The sequence below is a fragment of the Watersipora subatra genome, chromosome 5 (assembly GCF_963576615.1).
Source record: "Watersipora subatra chromosome 5, tzWatSuba1.1, whole genome shotgun sequence".
Classification (NCBI taxonomy): Eukaryota; Metazoa; Bryozoa; class Gymnolaemata; order Cheilostomatida; family Watersiporidae; genus Watersipora; species Watersipora subatra.
The window spans coordinates 55,191,927-55,218,090 of NC_088712.1; the positions used below are offsets into that span (position 1 = coordinate 55,191,927).

A 26,164-nucleotide genomic window follows, 5' to 3' on the forward strand; every position below is an offset into this window, starting at 1 on the left:
CACATGAAACCTAAGACAGAACTAAACATAGTTTTCTGAGAGCATCTCACTAAAATGTGTTTGGTCATTTCATTTGACTCATTGATTTGGTCAATAGTAACACAAAATATATTACGCAACTGAAAAATAGCATTAATTTAGCGTGCATCTTCAGTACACCAACTGCCAAAGTTTGAATTTGGGAGAAATTTGTGTCAATATAGTACAGAGACAAACAAACTACCCCAAGTGTTGCAAAGGCACAAAAGAATCTTTTGATAAAGTAAAGCAAAAATATATTGTAACAGAAGCATCGTAACTCATAGTGGCACTGTATTAATAAATAAAATATAGTTTGATAAGCGGATTGATTGATAATAGCGGATTGATAAGAACTGCATAGCTTAGTGGTTAATGCTCATGTTCACAAACTAGTGATCACGAGTGTGATAATTTATAAACCAATATGAAGTGAACCTTGCATTTGAGAAATATACGAGGGTCAGTCAATAAGTAGTGGGAATTTTGTCATAACATTTTATTACAATAAGATATAGCTACAATATTTCGTTCATTTTTCAACATAATCCCTTTCTTTTTCTATGCACTTGTTCTACCTTTCTGGAAGTTTCTCAATTCCTGCAGAATAAAATTCTGGCCGCTGGGTTCTAAACCATTCGCGCACAGCTTCCATGATGGCTGCACCAGTAGGGAAGTGCTTGCCTTTCAGGTGGTTCTTTAATGATCCAAAAAGTTGAAAATTGCTGGGTGCTAGATCTGGATTATAAAGAGGGTGTACTAACACCTCCCAGCCCAGTTCCTCAATTTTGGCCATTGTACGGGCAGCAGTGTATGTGGGCGGGCAATCTCCTGGTGGAACACAACATCTCCATTCTGGAGGCCTCTGCTCTTGTTCCTTATGTCTTGCTTCACCCCAGCCAGGAGCTCACAGTAGTTTATAGAGTTAACAGTGTTACCTTGACTCTTGAAATCTCAAGTTATAAAATCCTTTCCATCTCAGGATACTGTGAGCATTACTTACCATGTCGTTCTCTCAGATTTCAACTTCTTCTTTACAGGACAGGTTGTCTTCTCGCCAATTCTTGAATTCATCAACCCACCAATAGCAGCTTGTTTGTGACATACAGCTTTCCCCATATTGTTGTTTCATTTTTCTGTGATTAACTTTTGTTTTCACACCTTCAGCTCTCAAAAATCTTATAACAGCTCTTGGCTTTATGAGTGAGCATGTTTTCAGCTCGACGGCCATTTGGAATATAAATAATATCCAATAGTTGAATCACTAAAAGGATGAATTTTTGGGTAAGTGATGAGAACACCCATTTATAAAATTCTAGAAAATATTAAATTGCTAAATAAAATAGAACAAAAGTTATCACCAAATTCCCACTACTTGTTGACTGACCCTAGTAATTGCTATAGCTGGGCAGACAGGGAATGAGAGATGATGAAAAATGACAAATTATGAGACATTTTACATCTACATGATATATATATTTCTCAAAGTATATCTGTATGTCTGTAAGTCTGTGTCATATATCTGGCATTCTAGCTATAGATCTTAAAATCTTAATATTCCGCATTCTGATGGATTTGAACTCACGACGATTTTCACATCTATGACTGACGATTTTTTTATCAAAATGCTCTACCACTGAGCTAGAACCCCATAGTGATCAGACATGTTTTCATATAAAACATACACCATCTGTGTGCTAATTATTTTAGCCTTAGGTTTTCCACCAAATATTTTTAGATTGGTTCACCTCGGAGCTTGAACCTAAATTCGGTTCTCGAATAAACTGGAGCATGCTCATTGCACTTAGCAAAGTTCTAGGAACGCATGAAAACGTATAAGCATTTTATCCTTCATAAACTCTTTACAAAAAGGGAGGAACCATGCAGCACGATGTTTCCTTTACCGAAAGAGTTTGCTAGGTAGATAACCCTTCCAGTCAGTTTACCCTAAACGGCTTTGGAGGAGAAGCCTTCTCTGAAGATGTATAGTAAACATACCATTTTTGTTTATATGTTTTTTCTTACAATATTTGATGTAATAGATCTGCTGCATTTTATGCTGTTTCATTATCTATTTTTGCACTTTTTAGTACTGTATTTTAACCTTTAATACTTTTGAGGTTTTAAAAGCTAAACATGCAAAATGTTTACTTTTGTTTTCCCAAAATCATATATAGAAAACCTTTTATTAAATTTAAACACAATCTATGTATACCCGTTTCTATTTATAGTATGCAGTATACAGTATAGCTTATGGAGTGAAATGTTGAAAAAAATAGTTTACCGAAGTATGACTCAGAATTTACCTAAGTTTTTCTCATTTTGGAATGGGTTAAATTTTACATAATTTTAGTGTTATGGGAAAAATTGTTTCGGATCTCACACAACTCGGTTAGCAACGCTAAACAACCTAACACATAACCTAACCTAATGGGTAACACATAGCGACTTTTTGGAATTAACTATGTTTGAGAACTGAGTTTTCACTGTACGTTATTAAAACCTATACGTCGCTGAAAGTATGAATCTTTTAACTATACAATGGTTTGAAAACCTTTACAGTTCTTTGAGTTATTTTTAATTTAGTTGTCCTGCACAACAATTTTCCTCATGATATGAAATTTGAAAATAACAGTTGTTTGAAAAAGTTTGAATACTTTTAAAGTTGATTTTATTTTCTCTCCTAATTTAATTCAAATACACAAAACACTTTTTTCATGGTATGTATTTTGAAAGTAAGATGGCCAAAATGTTGTTATATTTTTAATACAAATCAGTTTTCTGTCTTGTAATTTTGTTGTATAACTTGCAATTCCTTCTTCACTAAAACTAGCTAAATCAAGCTGCAAAGAAGAACTGCTGACCCTTTTAGCTGCCTGATCTAAGCATTGGTAAAAGCTACGGGGAATCATAAGTCTGGTTATTAGATAGACACTGACAGAATACTACAGATTATTTATAAGTTTGCATTGATTTAGGTGCTTTTATATTCTCAATTCATAGCCTAGAGAAAACCCTATCAGCAGATGTCTACTCCTATCTATCAGTTATGTGACACGCATTCATTAAGTTGAATACCTCTCAGTAAATACAGAGTTATCCTCCACATGCTGTACAAGTGTCTTACTATATTACTCGATCGATGGCATTTGAATAATATGAATATAGCTATTCAGCAAACATCGATATGTTTGTTATGAATACTTCATGTTTGTTACAAAAAAAAACGTGAAGTATTCATAAAGAACTGAGACTACTGCTTAGCCCCAACTACTTTTATAGCAATTAGTACTGTAACAGTTTAAGTGTCAAGAGAATCATCACGTGCTCCAATAAAACACAGAAATAACGTGAGTTGCTAATGCTAATGCTAATGAGTTGTGCCGCTAATGCTAAACGGTCAGAGGGTGAATGTTTGGTGCAGGTGGTATCGTTAATAATCTTAGACTGCTGGCTCCGCAAGCATCCATACTGCCATTTCACCATTACTGAACATTGCCTATTCCACATTCTCACAGCTCTCAATGGTATGCACAAACTGAAAGTAAAACTATATTACATACACAGCATTGGCTGTGATTGCCTACAGTATCCACCTTAGATTTATGAAACTCATCCTTTAACTAATGTATCATTTCAGAATTAGGAGTCAGTTGCTATCAAAATTCAGGAAACTGGAGTTGTATGCTTTGTATTCTCGTTAATATTTTGAATAAATAACATATTAGATTCTTACTTCAACTTCAAAAATTTTGTTCATTGTGATGGATTGGTTTGCACATTTATTCTCACGTTTGAGCAGTATTCACATTTTGCATCAAAGTTGTGGTTGCATCAAATTCAACTCAATACATATTTCTGTAATCGGTCTTCCAGAAAACATGATATGAATGTATAGTGTCATATGGAGATTTCTACTCTAGCTAATACGGTAGAATGTAGCATTTTCTACTGCGCTGCTACTGCGCGACTACTGCGCTGGTGCTACACTGCTACTGCGCGACTACTGCACGACTACTGCACGGCTACTGGAACTAATTCGGCAATAAGGCAACCATTTCAGGCATCTGCAATGCATTTTACATCTGGACATCAGTGAGTATATGATATTTCAAAATAGTCACAACTTTGATTATAAGATTTTAATGTTTTAATAAATAGGTAAATCAATAAGCCTGTATCTAGCAATTTTATTAAACAGTATGACTGACGGCGTGTAGCCATGTGATCACCAGAGGTAAAGTCTTGGTTTAGACTGTAAGTGTTATCATGTTCATTGACTTTGCTCAAACTGCTATACACTCTGAGTTTGTTAGACGCATTTAGTTAGTGACTCTACACACCACTGTGTTGTATTCTATTCCGTAACTATTTTAACAATATATAAGAATGTATCCAGGTTGAGTTGGTATAATAAAGCGTGTTAGAAGAGCAGTTATGATGCATTACTGAGAAAATAGAACTATGTATTGACTAACCTATATTTTGTAGTATGATGGGATATGCTGTAGTAAGCTGTGATACAGTGTGATACAGGCATAGCAAAGAGGACGTTCTTTCCTGAAGGCGTAGTTAAGAAACGATAACAAAGATAATAGTTCTTTCTGCTGTTAGTGAATGCAAGGAGTGGAGCCAGGAGAGAATTGCAAGGAAAAACCTTCAAAGTTAGATTAAATGACTAGCTTAATCTTTATTCATGAAAAATAGAAATGATTTTAATAATCTTTAAAGCTGCAAAATATGATATTTCATGTACTAAATAGTTATAAAGAGCAATTATTAAAATCAATAAAGTTTCTGCTCAATCATGTTGATAAGTCTGTCTGAATGTACTAATTAAAGTCTACCAATGTAGAGAAACCTATGTTTGTATCATGTTAGGATCATGATAAGAATAAAATACACTATATTTAAAACTTTTTTTGAGTGCAGTAAAGGGCTATACTTCATATCACCCCTGTCAACCATTTTGTTTGACAAACGTTGTAATGCTTATCAAACGCACTGAGTTTAGTATTCTATCACAATCCTACTAGATGATGCATTTTTAGGTAACATGAACTAGTTCATTTTAATCTCTATTGTTGATTTAGGACAACAAGATATAGTAAAGCATAATAACATTCGTTATAAGAACAAACTTTATGTTGCCATTCAATGTTAAGGGAACAGGGTTTTTTACAGCTTGATGCAATTCTTACTGTTCAGAAGATTGTAAAGTAGTTTCGAAAAACAGGCCAGTTCAAGGTTCATTGATCGTATTTTAAAATTATATGTTTTGCGTCAATGCAATCATGCTAATTTGTTTGAACAATGATTTTGATAAATGTGCATTTATCATAAATATCCCAACCAATTGCTTTGCTCATGTTTGGTCGTGGACAACCTCCAACTAAATTGTTGTGCAACTAAATTAAAAACTTGGTAATAGCAAATTGACTCGTTATTAAAATACTACCAAAGTACAATAACAAAGACGCAATTAGAATACTTGTTACTTATTTGGTAGTCTGTGCCAAAAATGAACAATTTTATCTAGCAAATTTTTCAATTTTTTTGTATATGTCTTTGGTCTGAGAGTTTTACATCTATATATTTTCATTCGCAAAATATAATTCAAATTGTTTTATTGCTTTTCATATAGATATGCATCTATATGCATATCTTAACTAGCATGATCCAATTTGTGTCATTATTCATATTGTGTATTCAACTTCACAATTTATTGCACAGAACTTAACAACCATAATATTCCTCCATAAAACTTTATATAAACAGCATGAATAAAAAGATTGTTTAAAGACTAATATAGGTTTGTAATTAGCAAAATAGTGTATTAATCCTTAAGCTATTAGCTTTAAAAGAAATCTATGTCTAACTTAATTATCTTTTTGGCTGACATGGTAAATCAGCTCAAATTCTTTTAAAATAATACATATTATATATAACAATATGGAGGGAGAAGTTGCATACAGTTGCTCTTTTTAAAATCTGTCAAAACTTATCTGAACTTTTGCCTTTCTTTCCCTGTTTCATTTGAGCTTCCAAATGTAACAACTTTTCAGACTTTGGTTTAGTTTACCCTTTTGTAAATTTACCAGTTTGTAAGTTATTCAGATAATAAATTAGTATTAACTCTTGCAGACTTGCATCTAAATGCATATTTTAGCTAGCACAATCCAATTTGTGTCACTATTCATATTGTGTTATCACCTTCACAATTTATTGTACAGAACTTAACAACCATAATATTCCTCCATAAAACTTTATATAAACAACATTGTAAAAAGATTGTTCAATGAGTAATATATGTTTGTAATTAGCAAAATAGTGTATTTATCCTTTTGCTATGAGCTTTAAAAGAAATCTATGTCTAACTTAATTATCTTATTTGGTTGATATGGTAAAGCAGTTTTAATTCTTATGCATAATATATATAATTTATATATAACGGAGGATTATACGTATGTGCATGCCTATGAGTGTGCGTGTGTCTGTATTGCCTAACAGTATCTTGTACTTTTAACCATTTGTGTTGTGTTTGGACTTTCCAAGTCTGTTAAAAAGATAATGTACATCTTGCCACACATTTTATGAATAAGGCCTTAGATACAGAACGTGACTAAAGACTTTTAGAGAGCACAGAATATTGTGGTAATAGTAATATAACGTGTTAATCCTTTAGCTGTCATCATTGCTAAAAAGCTATATCTGGCTTTCTCGTGTTAGTTAGAAAGCTAGTTATATGACAGTACACATCTATGAATTGCACAGCATGAACATATCTACTATCCCATGGCTGCTTTTGAGCATTGCAAGTTGTTATTTTATTGTAACGACTTGTACTAACAATGGCTTTAACTTTGCAAGAAGACATAAAAACACAAATACTTAAACCACACTCTTTTGCACCTTGGTTTGTCTATTAGTAAATATAGATAGTAGTTGAAGCTCTACAATTAGAAACCTAGTTTCATGCTCAATTCCAGGATACTTCGGGTGACATATCTTTGTTGTCAATCAAGTAGCAAACACCTTAAGGTAGGATTAAACATGTATGTTTTGGCGTTTTCTGACACTTCATAGCCAGCACCTGCTTCAGCCCTCAACCTCAGCCCTTCTGGTGCAACAACTAAAAACTTACATACGTTCCTAGTTGATTGACTATTCTATAGTTTCTCAATTTATAACTAGAGATCGGTCATTAGTTGACATTACTATGGGCATAATAATGCCTATAGATAAATTAATCGAGCCTCAAGTCTTTTTAAGGTTAACTGAAATTATTATAAATTAAATTAACTTTTGGCAATATAATTATGATGTTTCATTTTAGCGATACTTTTTATAAAAAAAAATTAAAAACCTGTCGGTGGTCCAACTATTAAAATGCAAGCTTCAAATTATGATAATGAACTTATTTTTGTAAACAGGATATGTATTCCTACTTTAACACCGACAATCAGCCAATGTGAAACAAAAGCTCATCTGTTAGTGACCAATATGCATTTTCACCCATCAAGTCGTCACCTCATGGTTATTAAAGGTTAAGAAAATATAAAATGCTTTGAAGCAAATTCCACAAGCACTGATAAAATACATCATGTTAATACAGCGACTGAACAAGTAGACCAATGGTTTGGACATACATATTATGAGGTGTGCTTGCAAGGATTTCTTTTATTATACATATGAAAAAATTAAAAGGTCATCTACGAAATTTTTTTGTTCCTGCACTTTTCAAGCTTTTATGAGCATACTGTGTTAAACCTTTTAAATTATGTCCTGTTTTCATGAATAAGAATTTTTTACGGACAATTTTTTATAATCTAATTCAAAAACGAAAGACAATATAATAATTACAAAGCATGACATATGTTTTATGTCAATATTTTGGAGACTGTGATTTTTCTGTCCATTCTTACAACTTAAAAATATAGATAAAATCTGGTATTAGTCCGAATTACACAAATAATTTTCCAATCTCAAACTGTAATGTAATCTGCTGCGGTTAATACGATAATATTGTGTGCTGTCAGTTAGTCACTAAGAACTTGATTGGAAATTATTAGCATTAGAATTATATAGACTAAAGAATGAGTGTGATGAGCAAGTTGAACAGCTAACTTTTTATGTTATTAAAAATCATGCATTTATTGGTATCATTTATTTCATGTTTTCCTGAACTTCTATTTCTAGGTTTTTGTGAGGTTCAGTCGCTATATTGTGGTCAAAGCGGACGATTGTGATAGAATCCTTAGACGATTAAATATTATGTCTGTTTAGCATTTGCTAAGTTAATATATATATCGCTAGCAGAGGTTTTGTTGTTTTACGAGCATTATTGCACAAGTATCGACTCTGTGGTTTTGTCTGGTCATATCTGAGCACAACAGCAAAGAAACCTCAAAGACGAGAGACATGCCAGATTGTGCTGAATAATTTTAGTTTAGATGTCATTTTGGTCAGCGCCAATGTCCTTTTTAAGAAGTGGATTTTAGGTCATGCATTTCAGACCACTAGACCACAGTTTCTCTCAATGATCTTGAGAAACAGAAAAAATCATAAAAGTTTCACATTTTAATGGTGAAGCTATAACGAAGTCTGAGGCAGCCAATTTCTAGATTGAAAGCCCTGTTGTTCATATAGTTTTATTGATACATTGTTTTATTCTAATATGTAAAGATAAAGGCCGAGAAACTCACAAAATTATGCTCTGAATTGTTGAATTTTTTGCAGAAAAATGAAAACGATAATTCAAAATAGATTAAAAGATTTTATAGCATCTAGTAAACAAAGTAGCATCAGCCAAAACCATGAATACTAACTAGTATTTAGATTTAAAAAATCATTTTGTTCATGGATTTAATTGTGGCTCAATATAACAAACATGCTATGAACAGCTAAAACTATGACCAATACAGTAACATGTTTACTCAATCTTCAAAATTAGCATTAGCTGTAAACAGACAATGACTTATTATATAGGAACTATGAAATTATTAAAATGTTTGGTTAAATATTAGAATCCATTCACAACTTAAGAATTTATTGTTTTAATTTTATTAAGTGACGACGGGTTTACTGTTAACTTTATTTCCTTTTTGGATCAGTAGTGAAAACCGGATGAGACCATACTCTATCAACTCCATGAGAGTGAGGAAACTGGCTCCAATACAAACTCCAAGTGTACCTCCAACACTCGCTGTAAAATAGTCATATTGTTTATAAGGTTCATATTTCTGAAGTTCAATTATTTCTGAAACTGTTCAGGATTACTTTTTAATAGCTCTTGGTAAAGTAGTACTTAATTAAACAAACCCACGGTTGACATAACGACTGAGAAGACATATGTCAAGTAAAATTAATTGGTTTGTAGATTTCTTCTTTTTTTGCTGAACATAAGACATTATCAAAACATGTTTCCTTATATGTTCTACCTTAAAAGCTGTTTTTAAAAACTTGCTCTGTTTTTATGTTTTCAGTATATAAATCACCTAAACCACATTTTAAGTTGTTTGTTTTTATATAAAAACAAGTGACACTTAGGGTGATATTTTCATCTCACTGCAGCAAAGCTATATTTCTACAGTTATTAGGATTACTATACATGTAAAAATACTCGACCATTGAGTTTTGGTAAAAATGTGACCATGAACATATGTACATGTAGCCAAAAATTTATAATTTGAGTAAAACTTATCCTATACAATTGCAAATGTACAAAGAACTTATTCTTATTATTTGTGTATAGCATATAAAATAGGGAGTAACTTTTAAAATATTTTGTTCAAACTTTATATTTTGTATTCAGTGAGTTATATAACTAAAACTTTTAGTATTATATTGCTAAAATATTTTTAAAGAAGATCTCAAGAAACATTACCTTTGAATTTTCTGTGAGTAGAAGAAGTTGTGTACACATTGTTTACTATAACTAAATCGGATGAGCCTGGTTAGCAGAACTAAATGCCTTTTTATACATCACTAAGAAAACCAGCATGTGATCTTCGTTAATAATTAATATTTATAGACTACTATATTCAAGCTACTCAAATATATTCCCTGAATGCTAAATACTTCCTTTTATAATTTTTGTCCGGCGTTATCTTCAATCTATGAAGTAACTGCTGTTCAAACTGGAAAATCTCATTCTAATTTCAAAATTATGGTAATGCATAGGTCAAAACTAGTTTGGTGAGAGCTGCCCGACCCTGTGTTTAGACAGGTTCACCTTTCCACCTGAGTCCTTGTGGCTCGACTCCACTGAGCTAATAAACAATTAATAACAAAAAACAGACTCTGCTTGGAGAAGGAGGCCGAGCTTGCTTCATCAGAGTCTGCAAGAAAAAGCCTCGCAAGAAGCAGAGCGTCTGTGCAACTTTTCAATATGTTTTGGTGTTTTTTGGTACAGTGCTTATATACATATAGTACATAATAAGACAAATACACATAAATGTCCATCAATATTTTTAACTACAGTCATGAAGTTGAATAAGATTGGTAGACTATGCCGTGAAGGAGTATCCAGGCCATCTGTGTATATGTATTTATTGTGTTACTGTGGTTAATAGTAAATATAGGGTGTGTTTAGTTAATCGATAAGCATCTACAGAAACAATCCAACTTTCATGGCTATGAAGACAGCTGTACATCGGTTGGTCAGAATTGTCTATGTATACATGAAATGAACTTTATCTTCATTTTATACTCTACTGACATTTTTTTTAAGGTAGCTTTTGTGAAATCAGTTGGTCATAAATATTTGACTGTTGAACTAGTGAATTGTTTAAAATTCGACGTTCATATAAAAGATTTATATGCCAAAGAATTTCTACGGATTTAAGAGTTTTGTTAATAATGTTTTTAGGTGAAAAGGATTTGAAGTAGACCAGATTAGTTTTTAAATGAACTTAATAGTTCACACTACAGGTTTATCATTAACTGGAAACTGAGAAGAGAACAAATTTTTCACTTTATACAGACTGAGAATTTTGTATTCACCTATGAGATCATATCCTTTGTACATGACATCTTCCTCGAGCAGCTCGTATGTCATCTCACCATAAACTACTTGCAGCATTGCAAGGTTCTTTCTGGAATACTCAAAGCATTCTGAAATATTACATAAGTTATACAAAGTTTTAAGACTATTCAAGTTATTGGAGTTGCCACAGTTTTTAAATTAAATTGCTTGTTATGCTAATTAGTCAATGCATTTATTACTACATTTTTGTTAGGGTCATCATGTGGTAGATGATTGTAGTGATAGGAAAGAATGATCTGGTTCAACCATGGTGGTCATTTCAATAAAAGCAGTGCAATTAATGATGATAAAAATATAGTTCTCGCAATTCAACAACTATTGACAGGTTACTCTGAAAGGCTTGTATAAAATATTTTCTTTTTTGGAAATTCAAAAACATCAATATTAAAATAAAATACCATGCACCTCGTAACATATTCTTACACAGCGTAGATAAAGAGTGCTTGGTTATCAGCCGTATAAGTCAATGTCGGCCATACTTGTGTTTAAACAGTTTCTTTTGAGACTTTACATGGGTAAAAAATTAAATACAGACCAGAGTCACATCCATCAATTTCTGTCATTCCTTTGCTAGGATAAGCAGTAGCGGACAATCTAGCCGTAAACTGAACTTCCTTACATGTAGCTCTGCAGTTACATTTGTGCAGATTATCTGGATTCATCCAAAACTCAGCTGAACAAAAAACAACAAAAGGTACAATTAAAGGTTAAATTATATAGATTGTTACTGATGATTGGAAGCCATTATGATAATTAAAGTTACATTTTAGTATACAGTAGTAACCTTTGAAATCATAAATAAGTGTTCTCTGGTTATTTGACTCGTTTCTCTAAGATTCTATTTGGTTTAAGCAGAGTTAGAGCGAATCACTAAATTATATCAGCTGATCTCCATCAATGTTTCTTTGACTCTGGCGGGGCGCGTGTTGTCACCCTTTTATGCAACTGTTTGCTAAAAAGTTAAATTAACTTAAAGTTGAGATAAATTCGAACAGAATAATATTTTTTTAATATTTTGTTTGTATATTGGTTAACCTTTAGAGTTTTTTATACACACTAGGCCAAACAGCTGGTTCCTTGGGAAAAATCTTGGAAATTATCTAATAATAGAATGAAAGTTTTGCGTTTACATATAAAATGACATACACTAGCACGGTGAGTAAAGTTACTCTTTGTACATACTGGCAGCTGGAACAGAACACTCAAGCATCTCTTGAATATAGCATGATCTGGATCCATTCAGTGCTGAAATCAAAATATTAAACAAGTGATGCTGTGAAAGAAAATTGTGAGATATACAAGGCTGGTGAAAAGTTTACTGCTAGGAAAATACCCTGAAGTTTTATGCTCCTAGCTTGATTTTCTGAAAAAAAATTAAAAATGCATTATTTCCAGATCTCACGAGTTGACCACATTGTTCAATGGTTTAAATAAATGACTTACAGAAATCAACAATTTTCATGACGAAAGTGGATACGAAACTTCTGAAACAAATCAATTCTGGAACTTTTTTTTCAAACCACAAAGCTAATACTAGAAATTCCACTGTCATGCAGCCCACGACCAAAGTGATATTAGATAAAAAAAGGATACTGATGGTTGAGAAATGCAATATTAGCAGTCAAATGGCACGTCAGTGCAATAGGATAACTGCAATTTTAGCTGTAATGTACTGGGTGTGGGTGCTATTATATACAACAAACAGCAATAATGAAAGGAAAAGATTATATGTTTATATCTCTCCCCTGCAATAGGAGAATTGCAATATTGACCAATATTAGAAGTAAAATGCACTGATATTATTAGAATAACTAATATTATTAATATAGTAATAATATAAAACCAATGCACACTTTTGTTTACATTTCAAAATGCCATAGCTAATTATATCAAGAAGTGATATTTATATAGAGTTTTAGAAAATCTATTTAAAAAAGTGTTTGGTCATGACAAACAGCAATAATAAAAGGAAAATATTAAATGTTTATATCTCTTCCCCTGCAATAGGAGAAATGCAATATTAGAAGTAAAATGCACTGATATTATTAGAATAACCAATATTATTAATATAGTAATACAGTAATAATAGAAAACCAATGCACAATTTTGTTTACATTTAAAAACGCCGTAGCTAACGATATCAAGAAGTATCAAGAAGAATATCCAAACTTATAATTAAATATTGTAATAATCTCATAAGAATCGTTAGAAAAAAATATCACCGTCATTTCATTTACTTACACTGCATTGGACATCAGTTAGAATACCAAAGTACTCAAATGTGAATAAAATGTCAGTTACTTTGAAATCGGCAAAAAAGAAACGATTTCTATACTCCTACGCTAATTACAGAAACCTTCGGCAATTCGACAATGCTATAGACTGGTGAAATGTGCACGTTATTTTTTCGTGAAATGCGCACGACTTAATCATTCTATTCTCTGTCGCTCGGCGTTTCAATTTCCGGTCTTAACTTTGGTAAAAGTGAGGCTTAGCAAGTTTTAATAACAGTTTTCGTCTAAATAAATCTGTCTATTTGTGTATAATCCAATCAGATGGGTAAGTTTTAAGATAATGTCGACGGTTTACAAAGACTTGGTAACATATTTAAATAGGCTTATATGTGTTTTGTATCGTTATTATACTTTAATGACTCTACAAAACGATGGTTAAATTTATTGATGAAATTTTGAGACAAGAGTTCGTCTCATTTTTCATGAATAGTTTTCGGGAGTTGTGTGCACATGTGCATTTATCGTAAATATCCCAACCAATTGCTTTGCTCATGTTTGGTCGTGGACAACCTCCAAAATTAAATATGTTATCAAACAGTTTTTAGATAGAAAAGTTTTTTATATTGAAAACAAAACGCACAAATATTCACAATAATCTTCATCTGTTTTGCAACTAAATTAAAAACTTGGTAGTAGTAAAATGACTCATTATTAAAATACTACCAAAGTACAATAACAAAGACGCAATTAGTATACTTGTTACTTATTCGGTAGTCTGTGCCAAAAATGCACAATTTTATCTAGCAAGTTTTTCAATTTTTTTGTATATGCCTTTGGTCTGAGAGTTTTACATCTATATATTTTCATTCGCAAAATATAATTCAAATTGTTTTATTGCTTTTCATATTGGTGCTATTATTGTAAAGTTTAAATATATTTATTAATTTGAAACTTAATTATACAGTATAATAATATTTTTATTTTGTATCTGTTCAATATGTTACTCACGGTGATCAAAGAGGTCTCTGCATCCACATCTATTGAGAACATGTGCAACTTTGCACTCACTCTTACATGCTGAATAAGAGTAGGCTGAGTAGTAATGTAGAGGGTTTGGTAGGTTATCAGCATCAAAGCAATCTGCCTGTCCACCATCAGCATATGGAGGAACTCTTTTTATCTAAAAATTACAGAATGGTTAAAAGTTTAAGTATGTTTTTTTATGAAAAACATTTTATTGGCTCAAGTGTAGATACATTTTATGTAAATGGTGTACCAGACGCCTAGATACTGTCTCCTTGGGATTCAATATCAATTATTTATAAACAAGTTTATTTTTAAAAAGTTTGCAAAAGCGAATCTAACCAACCACTCTAACTCTTTGGCTTTTGTTGGCCAGTAGGAAGTGATTTACGATAGCAATTTTGTGCATAATCTTAGATTCTTTTTTTAGCCAGCTCTAGTTGAAGCTTATGAATCTGAGATAAATTACTCACCTCCTTTCTTTGTACAATGAATTGCGTAACCTCTCCAGGCTTGACTCCATAGCTGAGATCCAAAAGTAGCGGTACTTGGTTGACATCATGGACGGCAACCTAGTCAGCAAGATTTTGTAGCAAAATATTGAATTGCCAAACCATAGAGTATTCATAAAACGAACTTTTGAATGCTGAGATGAACTCTATGATACATGCAACCAACACCTCTCCGACACTCAAGAAAAGGTTTACGCTCATAAGAATCTTCAGGCTGTATAAAATTTTAGTTATATTTATCCAAGCTGGGTTGACCAGGTTAAGGCACATGTGTATGGAACCGTAGACACGCACACATGCATGCACACATGCACACATGCACAGCTAGACACCAAACACTCCTGTGTGTGACATGTGTGAGTGCATGTGTGAGTAGTGCAAACACACCCACATCTACAGATACTTCTTGTCGCACTTGCACAACACATATGCCACACTTGCTACACAAAATATTCCAAAATAATTGACCCAACAAAAACCACATGTGCACAAACAAATAACTTAACACACTATACACCATTTACTACCCCACACACCAACTGCCACACAACATGCTTTACATACTACAAACTTTACACACACGCACGCACGCACATACACCTGATAAAATAGTGTTCTGATATTATTCATACCTCAATAATTTTCCCCTCACAAGCCAGAGACAGAGACAACAATTTGTCCAACACACCACACACTATATATTAAACACTTTAGAGTTGGTAATTCACCACAAATTTGAGTCAACGAAAGTTTGTTGAATGATGAAATACGAGCTGGGCTTCCATAAGTGCGAGAATGAATCATCAAAACGTTTCACTTAGAATTGGATAGTCAACGTCAACCAATGGAAACTCTCCAGGAGATGTAACCAATTCACCCAACATTATCAAAAAGATACCACAAGATTGATGGAAGATTTTCAAGTTTTGTGAGCAAAATAAAGGAACTAAAACTTGATGGTCTAAACCGAATGAATGGAAGGAAACCAAATAATAACTAAGTATTTAGATAATTTAGGTTAATGAAGTTTTTTGCTGCTTCAATTTTTAAAAGGAAACTGGATTACTATTGAGATTGATGAGTAAATGGTTAAGATTTATGGTAAATGTATTGCTGGTGCGGCCACAAAATATCAACTGTAGTAGACTGAATGTAACAATTTTCTTAATAACATCATGAAACATATTCACAGAGATTCTAAAAATAGACATAAAGCAGCAAGCAGAGAATAATGAGGTTTTGGATAAGAATCATAATGAACATGCAGTAGTGTACGATATCAGTAGATCAGCTCATCAATAATAATATTTATAAAGATGTGTGGAATTATAATCCAAAATATTGCAGTTATCTACTATGACTAATATTAAACCTTTGATAATGTACAGCATACCTGGATAATTAAATATTACAGATACAGATGTACAGATACAGATTGTAGATGCAGTAAAAACGATGATAAAAAAAGAGAATTTATGTAACTAAATATGGTTATCATATGAGAAACAGATAAATAAACATCAAAAGAGGTTTTCTTTAACCATGTAGCTTTTTATCCATAATGTTGTTATAAATCAAATAATAGCAATAATAACAGTAACAGGGAAAATTTAGCAAACCTCCCATTGATCAAATTTTTTGACTCCTATAAAACTATTGACCGAAGTAGTACCAGACAAAATTTATGAATAAACTATATAAAACACAGACTGCATTTATAAAAACTACCAAAATGAAAACAAAAATGGGACACTAGAGAACACTGAATTTTGGCGAAATGTTTTAAGGACTTCGTAACTAAAAATAGTAATTCAGCTAAGAGACTAGCGTATTATTTTGTACAGCAAACTTTTAAACCATTTGATATAGCAAAGCTGGAAACTTTTCAAAAAAGAGTGTGAGTTTAAAAAAACTAAACTGCAGTACCATGGCAATGAGTTTGCAAAGTTAATATTTTCAAACTACTTTCAACTCACTGAAAACCCTTCAGTATAAGAGGTCGGTCCAACAAAGTATTCATCTACTAAGGCATCCATTACAACTGTAAGTCCTCCACTAATACCAGGGGTGTGAGTGTAGAAACTCCCATTCTTATTAAACTGATGGCAAAAACCTAAAATTGAAACATACAATTGATTGTTCTCCATAGTCAAGAAAGCTAGAGACTGTATGCAGTATGTGAAGTAGATCCATTCTACTTATCCTTGTCACATTTAAGAAATATAACTAATAAACAAACATGAGGTTTGGCAAAGAACTCATTCAAATTTTAAGCTATCAGTTTTTTGAAATTTAGGTAAGCTAATCTGGATGTTTTCATTATACTATTTCTAAAATTTAGAAACTTATATAATAATGAAATACATATTAATGGTAGAAAAATACTTATTTGAATAAAAAAAACTGATGAATTGGAACATGATTTGCTAACATATGAAATAAATTTTGAGTTTATTGATTAACGCAGAGTATAAATGAACATCTCAACAGAAAAATGATCAATGTAACATTTTCTCAAAACTTTAGGGTTATCTTCCCTTAAATAGTTCTGGCCATAAAGTTTAGCCTTGTGACAAACTTTCAGAAAAAATAATCAAGGGCCAGATCTATCCCTGCTTAAATAAACTAGCTCTTTGAAAAATAGACCAATGTCCAAGGGTTACAAAGCAATAACAATCATCATTCAGTCACGTGATTACTTTCAGCCAATAGCAATGCATGACTTGTTTGGGAATTTCCAACTTCAAAACAAACATTTTTTTGTGTAATTTCTGTGAGCACCTTCCGAGTTAGAAAACAGATAATACTTATGTTGATGACATTATAATCAATTCAGAGTCATAGTTTTGTTATTATACATATAATTAAAGTAGCAGCACTAAATTTGATGGTGATGAAAATAATAGTTTGCTAAGAGAAGGAACATTGTAGAAGATCGTTTTAGCTTCGTAACAATTGTAGCTTCACATAGCTTTAGCGATTCAAAAAGTATAGATACATTGAATTTTTTGCATAGCAATATTTGCTAACATGTTGGCAAAATAAAAAATATAACAAAAATGTTCTAGTTAGAGGCTGAAGCTGAAAAAAATTGTATACATATCATGAAACTAAATCGTCAACTTTCGACAAAATGGCTGGCAGTAGACCATTAGCTAAATTTGTACATGGATGGCAGTGAAAGGGTTAATAGTTTGATACAATAAACAGAGACAGTAGAAATGAAAGGAAATATTCCAAGAGTACTGATAAGCCACAAAAAGAAGTGTGTGCAAAAGCGTGCAGTGTAATGCAAAACAAAATATTGCAGTTTTTCTAAGACACTGTCAAAAAGCTTTTGTTGTAGTATTGTGACTTGTTCAATTTTCTTCGGTTAAATTTTAAATGATAGAACCCCATATCTTACGCCAATATAGTATTTAAAATCAGAATGTTATAACATTGTAACATTATTACCTAACAAAAAATAATGCGTAGAGAGGTGTCAAAGTTTTCTAAACTAAAACGATCAATGTCTGTGTAGTGGTTTCAACTTAGGCCATGTTGTGCATCACCAAATTAAGTCTACTGCTTTTTTGTTAATGATATTCACAGGTAACATCCTTTTTGACCAATAGCTAAAAGTTTTCTATGATACATGTTGTGATTCTTTCTAAAAAAGGTTTGTAAACTTTAAATTGCCTATATCTCAAGTTTGAACAATTGTGACATTAATCATTCTTCCGTTGAGGTCTTCAAATATTAAAATCAAACCCTAACTTACTATGATACATATATTATAATAGTAGTCTCAGCTAAGACACAGAAGCATATTCTAGTACTAACATTAACCATTACTTTAAAAATAAATAGCCAGTATATTTAACAAACTATTTGGTTTTTATCAGCATGATCTATCACTCTCTCTCTCTCTCTCTCTCTCTCTCTCTCTCTCTCTCTCTCTCTCTCTCTCTCTCTCTCTCTCTCTCTCTCTCTCTCTCTCTCTCTCTCTCTCTCTCTCTCTCTCTCTCTCTCTCTCTCTCTCTCTCTCTCTCTCTCCCTCCCTCCCTCCCTCCCTCCCTCCCTCTCTCTCTCTCTCTCTCTCTCTTTCTCTCTCTCTCTCTCTCTCTCTCTCTCTTTTAATCTATTTGCTGTTAGGCATTATGTTCCACCCTACATGTTTGTTTTCTATGGTCCTTGCAAATTATTCTTTTTCAGAGCTAAAAATCTGCAGGGCTAACCAAATCTTAGTTCAATAACTAACTTCTCCCTTAGTTCAAATAGTCATGGAAAGCAAAGTTAAATTATTTTATATTGTATTAAATCATTCAATAATCTAATTTTACCATTATACTTATATGAAACCTGTGCTTATCTTGTCATATTACTTTTACTATTATGTTACCTGGTAATTCCCCAAAAGTTGTTAATAGCCTGATTTGGCAAGAGATTACCAAAAAGCTAAAATACATTTAGAGGTGCTGGTGTCTAAAATCTTTAAATATGTCTAACCTGCATCAGTCCTCTCAGGCTGGAACACCTCGGAGCATGGTTTAGTGACTCCCCGCACCTGGCAGAGGAAGAATGTTTCATTCAACTTGTGAGACATTCTCATCATGTCTTTTTCATTTCGCTCAGTGCTGATGGTGGTGTATTTTGACAGCCAAAAAAGTATAGGATCACTCCAGTTGTACCTTGCAAGCAAAAAAGTTTGCTTTAATGCTTCATTGTGCAATCTAAAATATCTCTGGTTAAGCAAAATTTTTATTATTTTCACTTGTGTAGTAACTCCAGTCTTGAGTTACAAATAATAATTGATCATGATGCATGTTCATCACAAGTAAATAAACTTTTGAACAAAATTTTGGTTGAAAGACCAAATTATCTTTTAATTTTCATTCATTTTTGATATTTAGCACTTTTTTTAGTATTTTCAAGCTTCTTCTTCCATTGTTAATACATTTTGTGTTTCAACCAAAATATTATTTGTCATATAAAATTTATTTTGGTTTGAAAGTTCTGCCATATATTGGCTATTTAGGAGTTAATCTTGATTATTGAGCACAATTGAGTATATGCTCATAACATCCAGAAGGCAAGATACTTTTTTCAATATAAATAAAAGAGGTTAATTATACATAACAAAAAACAAATAAAGTTATTAGTTATTTTGTCCTATACACTCATATATCACCATACGAGCCGAATGCGCTCTGATACTGAGCTCTTATTGCAATTTACTCATGTCTCAAGGCAATATTTCTTATGCAAAATAAGTAAATGCAAAATAATCCATTAATATATTCTGAAAGAAACACATAAAACATGATATTACGATAGAAAAACGTGTTTCAACAGTTATAACTCAGTATATACCCTATAAAAATCACAAATATATATTTAGTTGATAAAAACTTTGATGGAATGCAACATAATTTTTACACTATTGTAAGTTTTTACCTTAGAGTCAGGCAGAGTTGCTAATGTAAGAGTTTAAGAGTTGAAATAATTTGACAGAAATAATTTTTGAACATAAAACTTTTGTGAGGTTGTGTAACATAAAAGTTGAGTTTAATTCAAATGAATTTATATGAAGCGCTTAAGCACACAATTCAAGTTAAGTTTTAGTTTTCTACGAAACTTAGTTTAATTTCATTGTCCCAATTTGTTAATATTCTGGTTTGACACTTTTTTATTTGTATCACTACAACTTCAAGTCAACCATTTAAAAACTCTTTTAAACTGATTTGAGGAAAAGGCCAAGTGAAGCTGTTCTCAAAAGCAGCAATCTGCAAACTTGGATATAGACTGACAATAGAAAATCGATTCACAACCTCGTATAACAAAAATTATTCATATCACAAGAAGGAAGCTTGCTTGAAATGCTGCTCATATCTTGATTCTCTTGTATGTTGGGGCACTCGTATGTTGAGGTATGACTGTACTAGTTGATTTGTTTCAGCATTTTGTTTCTCTGACTTATTAGTGATATAATTTCGCTAATTCTTATAAATTTTTTCATCATACACGAGAGAAAATTTCATGTCATAAACTTTAATTGCAAGACAATTTCAAGATTTGAAAAGTTGTTTTTGTCTCATCAAAATAAAAATATTAACAAAACTTGCTCAGAAATTATTTTTTCTTTAAGTTCACTTTATAGCTTTCTCAGGTAGTTCAACACTTGCATTAAGCCAAAGAGAAAATCTGACTAACAGGATTTTTGCTGAGTGGTGTTAATTCGCCAACAAGTATGGTTCACATATAACAGTGCATCTTTTTTTGGCACTAGAGCAATTCAAGCCAGATCCTCTTCCTGACTTCCTATGATGAAAATGAAACTGCTGATTTGCTGCTAATATGCCAGGATTGGTATTAATTAGATCACACCACTTTTACAGGCATTAATTTTATAACTTAAAGTTTAGATTTTAGAATCAGGCATGTAACAAGCCTTGTTAAATTTTACTTAAGGTATACTGAAAATATGCAATTTTAAAAATTTTTACAAAAAAACTACATAACTTCTTTTCATAATTTTTTAACATTTTCCACAATTTTTGTCTGAACTAAAAGTGTTAAATTCTACATGACAATAAAAATATAAAAAGGGCCTAAAAGTCATAAAATTTTACCTCAATAGTCACATAGTAATACAAGAAGAGATAATATTTTATGCAACTAAAACATTGTTATAAAAAGCCTTTTGAACAGAATTGTTTTGGCTCATAATTCAGGCATCCTTCAATATAATCTAGGATCTAGTCACTGTTCTAAGGGTTTAGGTGCCTCATAATTACTTGGAATCTTTCATGAAGTTATAGATATTACAGTCATACTTCAACTTACGAGCTTAATGCGTTCCGAGACTGAGCTCGTATGTCAATTTACTCGCATGTTGGTGCAATTTATTTATATATAGAACAATTAAATATATATTGATTGATTTCCATACTCTAAAAAAGCAAATAAAACACTCAAAACAATATATTGTAACAAAAAGAACATGTTGGTTATTGTCCTTACGTACTACATGCTTTCAAAAAGCAACAAATAAAAAATAATGCAAGGAAATGTGATTAATTAAAATGTAAAATTAAATACATACAATAGCAGTTAACACTCGCATTTGCTAGGGAGGGAGATATAAGTTATCCTTCGTTACAACATTTGACTTTGATAAATTTGGATTTTATCAAAGTGTTAAAAGACAAACTTAGAAGCAAACCTAAAAGCAAACTTTCATTTTCAACTAAACGTAATTAAAATTTCTTCGGCGTTCATAGTTTGAAGTTTCTCGCTGGTTAGCGAGAAATTTTTCCTTTTTTTTTGCTTTCACGACTAGCCGGCCGTTTTAAGATAAACCTATCTAAGGACGTTTGCCTTTGTCGCCCTTGCAACATGTTGCGATTAGGACGAACACAGGTGTCGTCGCAAATGGTTAATGCACGACCACTAGCCAGCTTGTCCGAATGTCTATTAAACAGTTTGGATAGATAGCGCCGGCCTTTTCACATAGCATCGTTTCAGTTACGCTGTCACCGGCCAATTGTTTGTCCAATGCCACCAGCAGTCTTGAAAATCGCTGCACCGTTTAGAAACTATGGTTAGTCCTTTTTGCGAACTAAATGCCCTGAATATAATCCTTCTGTTTGATAATTATGAATGTATTTCTGTCATATTGCCGAGCTAGCTCAATCACGCATACACATTTCGCATATTTTTTAATATTTTTTCGTTTAATATCAATTGTTATCATTTGCTTTTTCTTTGTATTATCTTTCATTTTACTGTCAAACTTTTGTTCTACGCGCAGTACGTTTAATTCACATAATTCTGCACAGAAAATCGTGCACAAAAACACGGTACGACAGTATAACCTGAGCAGTTGGAAAATACAGAATGATGCTGTTCTCATAAAACACCTCCGGCATACTTGGCAACTGACTCAAGTGCTCGTATCTCAAACATGGCTAGTATGTTAGTGCCAAAACTTGCTTAAAAGCTGGCTCGTATCTCAAGTTTCTTGTACGTTGGAGCACTCGTAAGTTGAAGTATTACTGTATTATTTTTTCTCAACTACCAGATCTTTAAAACTTGCTACAACTGAACTAAACCAACCAGCTCATATCAAATGTAAACTCAGTGTTACATGGATTCGAGTGTACCATATCTAAATAAAGTTGCCTTTTCAAGTCAAAAGTATCTGTCATAAACACATTACTAAAAAAATGGATTTGAGAATGCTTCAACAGCACTTTTTTATTGTTAGCATTTACCTATTATCTGAATGTTTATTATCACCTTTTTGCTATGTCATCCTCAAAAGGAGAGTAAAAAATTGAAGTTCTATTTGAGACTTTTTGATTCGTTTTAGTAAAAATTTTTGTTTTGGGCAAGATATTTGCTAATGTAGCACAAAATATTTAAGAGTAGCCAAACCTCTATAATTTTATTACTTTGAACCACTGTGACAGTACAAGTGGCTCTGCATTGCATTCTTGTATATCAACAATTTTCAAATTACTGCATTGATGACCTTGCTTAAGGAAGTTGGAAACAATGTGGAGTGACTTTGCAACTCAAATCTGCTACAAGCTGTAAGACTATAGCTACGTCCCACCAGCAGAGAATATAAAAATGTTTTTATGAACTCAATTCTTTAGAAATATGCTGGTATTAATCAAAGCAACCTATGACAGCAGCGATGTAATACTGTTCAGGAAAAGTCAAGTTACTATACAAAATTGTATTTCTCACGTGCCAGGAGGGGGAGGAAGGTCTCTTTCTATATATAAGTCTTTCATAACTCCTGTGACTACTTTTCGAGTGTTATTGTCTATGGAGGGCAAAAATATTGCTGATGACTTCCAGTTGTTTTTGTTGCAGATGGTCACAGTTGGAAACTAAAAAATCAGACTGGAAAGTTTTAAATAAAGTTCCATTTTATAAATTTTCTTTCACCTTTTTTCATAGTCACTTAGCAAAATTCTGTAAACAATACTTTGTCTGCAATTATTTCAGACTTGTTTGAGTAGTTTCAATTAGTAGAGACTAATCTGTGTGTGCAAAACTTTAAGCCGAAAGGAAACCATCAGTTTTTTAAAAGCTATTTATTCAGATGATTAGTCAAGATGCATACCCATATCATGTTACATTGACAAGAGACCTGCAAAATTGTTTCAGAAGATGATCACTTTATCAAATTTTGTTCCACCTATTTATACAATCAAAGTGTAACAAACAATTATAACATGATTTTTCTAGCTTATCTCTATAAATCAATAAGCAACAAAGCACTTTATTCGCACATTCTCAGCAAACTTTACAAGAAAATGGAATATGAGATCAAAGGTTTATGACAGCTGCTACTATTAAATTTTAGAAACTGCTAAAACCCAGGAAGTTTCAGCACTAACTTCCAGGTTAACAACCTACATAAACCTGATTTACATAGTCCTAAAAAATGTAGAAAAATTCTTAAAAATAAAAATGGACAATATTTTATATGGCAGTCAAATTCTACAAAAAAAAATATTTCAGAAAACTATTCTCAGCTGCTGCTTAAACTTTGAACGGAATGGGAGTCAGAGTAGCACTTACTCTTTTAACTTAATTTCTTGACAAAGCCTAGAATGAACCTTAGTAAATACTTTCCTTAGTAAAAACTTGGGGAAATTCTGTGTATGCTCATTTGCATGGCAAAAATAGCAATCAAATGATACGACATGTATATGTAGCTTCTTTGGTTGAAACTAAAAATTGGAGCTGATGGAAGTAAAACAATGAGGTGTAAAAAATACTTCCAATGATGAATAATGCTTCAGAATTAAAAAATATTTTAGATACAACAAACTGTTCAATAATCTAAAGCAATCCCCAGCCATATTATACTACAAGGTATTGCTTAAGGCTTAAAGATTGTGTTGTAGCTAACTTCATAAATTTTCCTGTCTTCCGTATATATCGACATATTTTTTATATGTGAATTAAAATGTATTGATGTAAAACCTAAAGTTCTAAATCTTCACATTTTGAAAAAAATTTTAAAAGGCTTTAAATTTAAGTGTGAAAAAACAGCAAACAAAAATTCATGAATTTGGTAGATTTAAGTAGTCAGAATTACTAGCCAGATGCATTATAGAATCAGCCTCACATAACTTTTTTTACCAGTTTCTGTAATGAAGTAGTCATAACACTTCTGGGACCATTTGAAGCGAACATGTTATATGTTATTAATTCATAACTTGTTAAGTATTTATTGAATAAATAACAAAAATACACACATTAGTAAAAACCAATGATGCTCCACCCTTAAATTGTATAAAAGTACATTAAGGAGTTTGGTAGTATTGCTACTTTAAGATTTAATAAGTTTACAACTCTTATTGCTAATCAAAAGATAAGATAAAATGGGAGATTAATAAATATATTATATTTCTTGAAAATACTCTCAGTGAAAGACAGTGTTTGCAAATGTTTTTCACAGTTTGGCAAAAAATGCATAGTTCAAGAGAACAAAAAAATAAGTTTATGCCATAAATAACAAAGAACGTGGAAAAACATAATAAGAGATCAAATAAATATGATCAGCCACATGAGTAAATCTTGAATCAATCAAATTTTTAAAAAGTTTGAAAAGGTTCTTTTTTATGGATTTAGAAGCAAAGGGTACTATGCTGACCAAAATAATTGCTTTACTACAACGCAAGCATGTAGTTAATGCAGCCAAAGATATTTTGATTAAAGCCTTTTATTAACTTGCAACATTTTTCAATGATTTTAGTTAGAACTTATTCAGTGTCAAAACAAAATTGCTTTACTAAATTGCTGGAATGGAAGGAAGCTATAAATTCAAATATTTTAAAAATTCCACATTGGAAAAAACTTAAAAATTGGGCCATGTGCACTTTAGCAGAGTCAATTCACCAGGTAGAAGCACAAATTATTATGGTTTAAGCAAATTTCAAATTTGAGTTCATTTATTTGCAAGTATTTGGCTAAATCTTACTATTTATTATTGAAATACTTTCTATAAAATTTTAAAAAGTTGAGGTGCTGAAATATGTGTTACTCTGAATGGTTAAACTAAAGTACGCCATATTAATACACACTTGCAGCAATTTGCGTTTGGATGCAAAATATCTTTAAGCAATAAATACAGCACAATCAAATTTTAACCTATATTATCTCTTTCTTCAGCGCATAACAAAAAGAATACCTGCATTTCTTTAGCATTCCTAATTTTGATCTTTGTGCTGACAATCTTCCTGCTGTAGTCTCTAAGAAACAGATATGCTGCCGAGGTAAAGTATCCTACTCCTATGAGAACCATCACACTCCAGAATATT

General features: G+C 32.0%; 1 protein-coding gene across 1 annotated transcript; it reads right to left on the reverse strand.

The window, feature by feature from the left end:
• Nucleotides 1-592: 592 nt before the first annotated feature.
• On the reverse strand, nt 593-26,148 carry LOC137397485 (acid-sensing ion channel 1C-like). Its single transcript, XM_068083776.1, has 10 exons — nt 26,035-26,148; nt 23,574-23,719; nt 19,326-19,507; nt 16,811-16,947; nt 14,796-14,894; nt 14,308-14,479; nt 12,248-12,310; nt 11,601-11,738; nt 11,023-11,133; nt 593-924 (listed from the first exon to the last, which is right to left on the reverse strand). Exons 1-10 carry the CDS (start codon nt 26,146-26,148, stop codon nt 593-595), a joined length of 1,494 nt encoding a protein of 497 aa, XP_067939877.1.
• Between the last annotated feature and the right edge of the window lie 16 nt (nt 26,149-26,164).

What these genes read in the sequence shown, in the direction of transcription:
- LOC137397485 (XM_068083776.1), bottom strand. Translation starts at nt 26,148, where the DNA reads ATGGTTCTCATAGGAGTAGGATACTTTACCTCGGCAGCATATCTGTTT. An exon ending in TCATTGTACAAAGAAAGGAG is followed by an intron (nt 14,480 to 14,795) that starts GTGAGTAATTTA and finishes TGTAATTTTTAG; the next exon opens with ATAAAAAGAGTTCCTCCATA. An exon ending in CAAAGGATATGATCTCATAG is followed by an intron (nt 925 to 11,022) that starts GTGAATACAAAA and finishes AACTACTGTGAG; the next exon opens with CTCCTGGCTGGGGTGAAGCA.